This window comes from Salmo salar, chromosome ssa08 (genome assembly GCF_905237065.1).
Source record: "Salmo salar chromosome ssa08, Ssal_v3.1, whole genome shotgun sequence".
Lineage (NCBI taxonomy): Eukaryota > Metazoa > Chordata > Actinopteri > Salmoniformes > Salmonidae > Salmo > Salmo salar.
The window spans coordinates 4,473,691-4,481,816 of NC_059449.1; the positions used below are offsets into that span (position 1 = coordinate 4,473,691).

Consider the following 8,126-nt stretch of genomic DNA (forward strand, 5'->3'; position numbering starts at 1 on the left):
TCTCAGGGTGAAAACCCGAGGTAAGGCTGACCGAGACCCCAGACGTTCCATGAACGCCTTCCAGACCCTTGACGTAAACTGGGGGCCCCGATCAGACACTATATCCTCAGGCACACCGTAGTGCCGGAAGACGTGTGTAAACAGAGCCTCCGCCGGCTGTAGGGCCATAGGGAGACTGGGCAAAGGGAGGAGACGACAGGACTTAGAAAAACGATCCACAACGACCAGGATTGTGGTGTTACCTTGTGAAGGTGGAAGTTCGGTTAGGAAATCCACCGACAAGTGCGACCACGGCCGTTGTAGCTTACCTCTGGGTAGGTGTCTAGGAGCCTTAATCTGGGCGCACACTGAGCAGGAGGAAACATAAACCCTCACGTCACTTAGCTAAAGTGGCCCACCAGTACTTTCCACTAAGACAGCGCATCGTCTGACCGATCCCAGGATTTTTTACATTTTAGTCATTTAGCAGACGCTCTTACCCAGAGTGACTTACAGTAGTGAATGCATACATTTCAATTCATTTCATACATTTTTTTACCCCGTACTGGCCCCCGTGGGAATCGAACCCACAACCCTGGCGTTGCAAACACCATTCTCTACCAACTGAGCCAACTGAGCCACAGAGAGGACAATAACGATGACCAGAGGAGGGTGACGTGTGAGCCCAGTAGATCAATCGGTCCCAGACAGCAGATGGAATGTACAGACGCCCAGCTGGACACTGAGGGGGAACGGGCTCTGCACGTGACGCCCGCTCAATGTCCGCGTCCAGCTGCCACACTACCGGTGCCACCAAACAAGGGGGATACATGTGACTCTTGGGAAGTGCAGCATCTACCATGAGATTTATCGCACAATCCCCCTGTTGATGGGGTGGTAATTGAGTCGCCTTCTTTTTACAGAAGGCGAGAGCCAAATCAGCAAATTCGGGGGGAATGCGCACGGTGGAGACCTGGTCTGGACTTTCCACCGTAGTAGCACCAACGGAAACCCCTACACACCTACCTGAGCACTCTCACGACCACCCCATGAGAGCCCTCTGTGGCCAAGAAAAAGTGGGGTTATGACAAGTTAACCAAGGTAGACCCAGCACCACGGGATACGCAGGAGTGTCAATAAGGAAAATACACATTTTTTCCTTGTGACCCCCCCTGCGTCACCATACTCAAAGGAGCTGTGGCCTCCCTGATAAACCCTGACCCTAATGGTCGACTGTCTATGATGTGAACGGGGAAAGGCACATCCACGGGTACAATGGGGATCCCTAAACTATGAGCAAACTCTTGATCAATAAAATTCCCAGCCGCGCCTGAATCTACGAACGCCTTATGCTGGGAACGCGGGGAAAAAAATCAGGAAAAGTGACAGACACAAATATATGGGCAACAGAGGGCTCTGGATAAGAATGGTGCCTACTCACCTGGGGTGGCGCCAGAGCGCCCTGCCTGCTACCTCGATTCCCAGAAGAACCTACCCGGCACCGACCAGCAGTGTGACCTCTGCGGTCACAGATGGTGCACAAGCGGGAACCCCCTCCGGTCTCCCTGTGTACCCTCTCTCCCAGCTCCATGGGTATAGGAGAGGGGGTGCGGGAGGATGGAACCACCAGACCCCGATCTGGACGTCCACGAGCAGCCAGCAAGTTGTCCAGCCGGATGGACAGATCCACCAGCCGGTCAAAGGTGAGGGTGGTGTCTCTGCAGGCCAACTGCCAATGGACGTCCTCACACAGACTGCAGCGGTAATGGTCATTCAGGGCCCCGTGATTCCATCTCGCACCGGCTGCCAGGGCCCTGAACTCCAGGGCAAAATCCTGGACGCTCCTCGTCTCCTGCCTCAGATGGTAGAGGCGCTCACCCGCCGCTCTGCCCTCGGGTGGGTGGTCGAAGACTGCCCGGAAACGGCAGGTGAACTCCTCATAACGGTCCAACGCCGCATCTCCTCCTCCACACACAGCGCTGACCCATTCCAGGGCTCTCCCGGTGAGGCACGAGACGAGGGCAAAACTTTTCTCACGGTCTGATGGAACTGGGTGAACCGTGGCCAGATAAAGGTCTAATTGGAGGAGGAAACCCTGGCAGCCGGCAGTATTTCCGTCTTACTCCTGAGGCATGGATAGACGGATTCCACCGGGTTCAGGTTGAGAAGGGGCGCTCAGTATAGACCCCGGTTGGGCTGGTGGAGGTGCTGGAAGAACTCCCTGTCTCTCCCAGCGGTCCATATTCTGGACAACGAGATCCATGGCGGCGCACAGATGGTGAAGCTTCTTCGCATGCTCCTGGACGCGCTCCTCCACCTCCATGTCCGGGGTATCCTCTCCTGCTGACTTCGTAATTTTGGTCGGAGATTCTGTCATTGTTGTGTGTGTAGGTGGCAGGGAAGTCAGGTGCAGGAGAAACCAACTTGGTGTAACTGGAGTAGTTTAATTAGATAAAACTAACTCCAAAAACCAACGTACATAAAAATAACATGGGTAAACTAACCCGTAGCGCACCAATACAAAATACACAAACACATAACCACAAACAATCTCCGACAAGGACATGAGGGGAAACAGAGGGTTAAATACACAGCATGTAATGAATGGGATTGGAACCAGGTGTGTAGGAAGACAAGACAAAACCAATGGAAAATAAAAAAATGTATCAATGATGGCTCGAAGACCGGTGACGTTGACCGCCGAGCACCACCCGAACAAGGAGGGGCATCGACTTTGGCAGAAGTCGTGACAACAGGACTGGCAAAAAGTGCTCTTCACTGACGAGTCGCAGTTTTGTCTCACCAGGGGTGATGGTCGGATTCACGTTTATCGTCGAAGGAATGAGTGTAACACCGAGGCCTGTACTCTGGAGCGGGATTGATTTGGAGGTGGATGGTCCATCATGATCTTGGGCAGTGTGTCACAGCATCATCGGACTAACCTTGTTGTCATTGCAGGCAATCTCAATGCTGTGCGTTACAGGGAAGACATCCTCCTCCCTCATGTGGTACCCTTCCTGCAGGCTCTTCCTGACATCACCCTCCAGCATGACAATGCCACCAGCTCGTTCTGTGCGTGATTTCCTGCAAGACAGGAATGCCAGTGTTCTACCATGGCCAGCGAAGAGCCCGGATCTCAATCCCATTGAGCACGTCTGGGACCTGTTGGATCAGAGGGTGAGGGCTAGGGCCATTCCCCCCAGAAATGTCTGGGAACTTGCAGGTGCCTTGGTGGAAGAGTGGGGTAACAACTCACAGCAAGAATTTGCAAATGTGGTGCAGTCTATGAGCAGGAGATGCACTGCAGTACTTAATGCAGCTGCTGGCCTCACCAAATACTGACCCCCCCTTTGTTCAACACATTATTCCATTTCTGTTAGTCACATGTCTGTGGAACTTGTTCAGTTTATGTCTCAGTTGTTGAATCTTATGTTCATACAAATATTTACACGTTAAATTTGCTGAATATAAATGCAGTTGACAGTGAGAGGACGTTTCTTTTTTTGCTGAGTTTATGTGCACTATGAGTTAAGGCAATGGATCTCAGAAAGCACAGACAGAGAGAGGGAGAATTCACAATTAAGATCCCACATCACATTTACATCACAAAACCATAATAATACAGATGCTCATGCCTGTTGTTACCACCAACTAACATTATACCCAGGCATCAACATTCAAAACATTCAAAACAAGAACAACTTTAATGAAGCCAAACATAAACACAAGCATGGTGAAAGAGGAACTTGTTTTATTTCCCATACTTTAAGTGCGCATGATTTAGCTTGCCCTACAATAGAATAGTCACCAAAGTGCAAACCCCACCCACCTGGTGCTCTTGATCAGCTAAATCAAACGGATAAAGTATTTTAAAGAAAACAAATACAATTATATCCAGTTCTGGTTAACAGTACCATCAACAGTATCACAGAACCCTTTGACAGAACCCTTTGAGTGCCTCATCTCGACCACCGGCCGACTCTCTCTGTAATTTAGTCTGCGGACGAGGTTACTGAGTGCCTAATTTCCAACAAGCTAATGCATAATGTAGCATTCAAGCAGTAGCATTCTCATTATAGGAAGTGTCCCAAATGGCACCCTATTCCCCTTTAGTGCACTATTTTTGACCAGGCCTATAGGGTTCCTTCCGTCAAGTATAGTTTACCACTTTCTTATTTCGCACAGTGCTGAACTCAATCAGTTCTTAAAAGGTTTGGTCTGTTACTTTCATTCATTTATCCAACTGAAAGCATATTTATGCTCTGGTACTTTGGCAACTAGTATTTTTTAAGTCTTTTTTTAACCTCCCGCTTTGGGCTGCATGTGTCAATATGTATACATACAGTACATAAACAATCTATGAGCAGAATTACTATTTTATGTCAATTAGCCACAAAATCCCTAGGTTGAAAGGGACTGTTTTCAGGAAGCTGTGCAGCGGCATTTTCCTTAGTTTTCCACAGTTCTATGCACTGTGTCGCCAGTGCGCCTGCACAGCCCAGTTCGTCCTGTGCCAGCGCTCCGCCCTTGCCGGGCTAAAGTAAGCATCCAGCCAGGACGGGTTGTGTCAGCCCTAAGCTCCAGACCTCCAGTGCGATGATACATTTCCTGTTCTAGAGCCCCAACTGTCTTTAGCCAATAACGTAGTCCTTCAACAGGACTCACCACCAAATGCAGCAACTTTACATGTCTTTAATTGTCAAATAAACTCAATCATTCACTCAATCCCAACCCAAGTGCATTCTGGTAGTTGTAGTTAACTGACAGCTACTATAGGCTCCACTGATAGGATGTCTGTTTTATTGGCATGTCTAGCAGAGAAAAGGACATGCCTGACTTTAGGAGGCTGGTGAGAGGACAAGGAGTGGCTTGGCCGAGAAGAGGCGTGGCTTGGGTTTGAAGAGGCGTGACTCGGTCGAGAACAGGTGCGGCTCTCCGGCCAGGCGGCTCTGTGGCAGAGTGCATAGGAGGGTGGAGCCACCAGCACCGGCCCCACCCCTCCACTCCCCCTCCTCCGGCACATACCCAATAATAGCCTTAGCTCCTGGCGGAAGGCGGGGTTCAGACAACAGTAGATGAAGGGATTGTAACACGTCGAGCTCATCGCCAGCCAATGAAAACAGAAGTACAAGGCATTGGATGACTGAATGGCCTGGCTGGAGAGAAGCACCACGTAGCAGTTCAGAGGGAACCAGCATACCGCGAACACCCCAACAACCGCCAACAACATAGCCAGGGTGCGGCGCCGCTTCCGCCGCTGCACAGCGAACTGCTCAGTGGTGGTGTCCCCGATAGCGTTACGGCGCCAAAGGCGGTGTGCCACAGTTGAGTAGGCGGCGGTGATGATGAGGAGGGGTAGGACGTAGAGTAGGATGAAGGTGAGGAGGTCAATGCACTGCCAGTAGATGTCAGAGGGCTCGGGGAAGTCGGGGACACAAAGGCTGCGCACCTTCTCCTTGCTGAGAGAGAAAATGGAGGGGGAGTGAGAAGGAGGACGATAGAGAGAGCACATAACCAGCTATGAGTATAGCACAGAGAAGAATACACTCATGAAAAGTCAACCAGAGAAACAGCAACAACATTGGAAACCCCTAAACAAAACATCTAATGAGAAATGTAGGGAGAGGGAGAGTGAGAGAGGCTGGAGGGAAGAGAGAACTGTGAGAAAAGAATCCCTGGTGGTTAATGTGTACACAAAGGTGAAGTGTTTGTTCTATCAATTTAGTGTGTGGGTGGGTGTGGGGGTACCTGTACAAGAAGGTATGTGTGTGTGTGTCTCTCTGTGTGTGTGTGGGTACCTGTAGACGAAGGGTGTGTGTGTGTGTGTGTGTGTGTGTGTGTGTGTGTGTGTGTGTGTGTACCTGTACACGAAGGTTAGGAGCTTCTGGTAGATGGCATGAGGCAAGGAGAAGCAGCTGGCCATGACCCAGATAAGAATCACACACACAACACCGCGAGCCGGGGACATGCGGGGCCTCAGAGGGTGGAGAATGACCTGCACACACACACACACACACACACACACACAGTGTTTTTATCAGGCCGCACACATTCTCCATGACACACACTCCGTTTCACACACCTGCTGCTGCTCTCAGTTCCACACTCCTCCCTTACAAACCACACTTTTAGTTTGAGATAAAAATTGTACTCAAACTCAGCTTGAGCTCTGTAGCTCATAAAGACATAGTAGACTTATATCCACTCAGATCCAAGACAACTCTATGAAAAAGAACTGAATGTGAATACCGTCAAATATTATTTTTATTAAAAGGATAGACTACAGCAGATGCCAGAAAATAACATACTTGTCCCTATAGCTTGGAAGCTGCCTTGTCCCTCAAACTATGGCAATAAACCAATAATTTACTGTCACGCTCCATTGAAATAGACCTATACCCCAAAATATATTTCTAAGAGGACAAAACAACAGAATAGTTGGCTTTTGTTGCCTGTATCAAACTGTCAGCCTGGTGATTGGTGATTCACTGGTTACAAGCTGGCAATTAGCGAGTCTATTTGAGAAACACTTTCAGCACTGCAGCGTGGACAGCTCTCCCGTCGCGCTTTCGAGTGCTGATGCTTTCTTTACAGCTTTAATTTTACTCGGCTAAGCAAACTGCAACCCTTAAATTAGACGAAGCACACACACGACATTCACCGATTGTATGCATGACCCTTAGCCTACCTGGCGTCTGTCCAGCGCGATTGCCGTGAGCGTGAGCGTGGATACGTGCAGGGAGCAATACTGGACGAACCGGCTGATGTGGCACATTCCCTTCCCGAACCACCAGCTGCTATTTACAAAACGGACCTGAGGGAGACCACACAGGCATGTTGACAAGACTGTTTTTTATTGGCATGATTGAGTGTTGAACAGCTGGAGCCTTCCAATCCATACGTCACTGCAGGCACTCTCATCATCCAAACCACCTGTGGAAAATTGGTTAAAATGGATTTAAAAACACACGCGTTCTTCCACTTTCCGGAGATAATCACTGATCTACCACGATGAAAAAGGTAAAAATAATAGATATCATTTTTATACCGCAAGAATTTCATAGACGCTCGTGTGTGTGTGTGTGTGTGTGTGTGTGTGTGTGTGTGTGTGTGTGTGTGTGTGTGTGTGTGTGTGTGTGTGTGGTCATTTGTGTAGACTGATGTTTGTTGTGCCCATAGACAGTAGCGAGGTTGTCATGTCCCAGGTCCGTATCGCACCAAAGTAAAGGGCATGTTGAGCAGCGTGATAAGAATGTCTGCCACTGCGAGGTTAATGATGAACAGACTCGTGGCGGAGTGCATCCGCTTGTTCTTGGTCACCACATGGCACACCAGCGTGTTTCCGAACAGCGAGATGACAATGATGAACGAGTAAGCCAGGACCAGTAGGGATTTCACGGTCCGGTTATGGGACTCTCCACCGTAGCAATTTTTAACTGCCATGGAGCGCCAGTCCGCGAGCGTGCCCTCGTCCAGGTCAAGCGAGAAGACATTTGTCCGGTTGGGCTTGTACGGGTCTGACAGGTTCAGCAGCCCTTCTGCATCCACAAATAGACCCCCGCCGAAAATGGTTGAGTTGTTGTATTCCCGTGCCCCCAACCCGTCGAGGCTGGTGGCCAAATAGGTGAGGGACAGCCACAGACACGCAACTCGCATGTCTGCTGGGGAGGGTTATAGCGATAAGCACCGGACGTCCAATCATCAGTCTCCCTCTCGCGTAGCAGTGGCGGCGTGAGGAGAGGGGGACATTGCTTTCTCCGCGCAGAAACTTGAGAAGATGTGATGCGCACGATGTGTTGGCAGCACTTTTAAACCCATGCGTGCATGCGCGCGCAGTGTGTGTGTGTGTGTGTGCGCGCGCGTCTGTCAGATATTGGCAGCTCAATGCTTATTTGTTCACGCTGAGAGAGAAGAGGAGCGAAGCACAGAGATAGAGAGAGGTGGAGGGAAGTGGGACAGAAGGGAGAGAGAGAGAAATCAAAGTATGAATGCTCAAATGTTTACTTTGACACTGATCAATGAGGTACAGCAAGCAGTGTTATGTGAAACTCTTTGTTGTATATAGCTGTTGATTTGAGGGTTACTGTATCTTATTTGTAGCCTAACGTAAATAACAATAATCGTATTTGTATTGTATGCACGGTCAT

The 8,126-nt window shown here is 49.6% G+C and overlaps 1 protein-coding gene across 1 annotated transcript; it reads right to left on the reverse strand.

The window, feature by feature from the left end:
- Positions 1-3,192: 3,192 nt before the first annotated feature.
- On the reverse strand, positions 3,193-7,745 carry LOC106609958 (probable G-protein coupled receptor 83). The gene is made up of 4 exons (XM_014209027.2): positions 7,198-7,745; positions 6,668-6,793; positions 5,841-5,974; positions 3,193-5,438 (listed from the first exon to the last, which is right to left on the reverse strand). Exons 1-4 carry the CDS (start codon positions 7,633-7,635, stop codon positions 4,736-4,738), a joined length of 1,401 nt encoding a protein of 466 aa, XP_014064502.1. The 5' UTR covers positions 7,636-7,745; the 3' UTR covers positions 3,193-4,735.
- Between the last annotated feature and the right edge of the window lie 381 nt (positions 7,746-8,126).

Coding starts and splice junctions, on each gene's coding strand:
- LOC106609958 (XM_014209027.2), bottom strand. CDS start 7,635: ATGCGAGTTGCGTGTCTGTGGCTGTCCCTCACCTATTTGGCCACCAGC. Junction 6,794..7,197: donor TCAACATGCCCTTTACTTTG/GTGCGATACGGA, acceptor GGTCTCCCTCAG/GTCCGTTTTGTAAATAGCAG. Junction 5,975..6,667: donor TCGCGCTGGACAGACGCCAG/GTAGGCTAAGGG, acceptor GTGTGTGTGCAG/GTCATTCTCCACCCTCTGAG.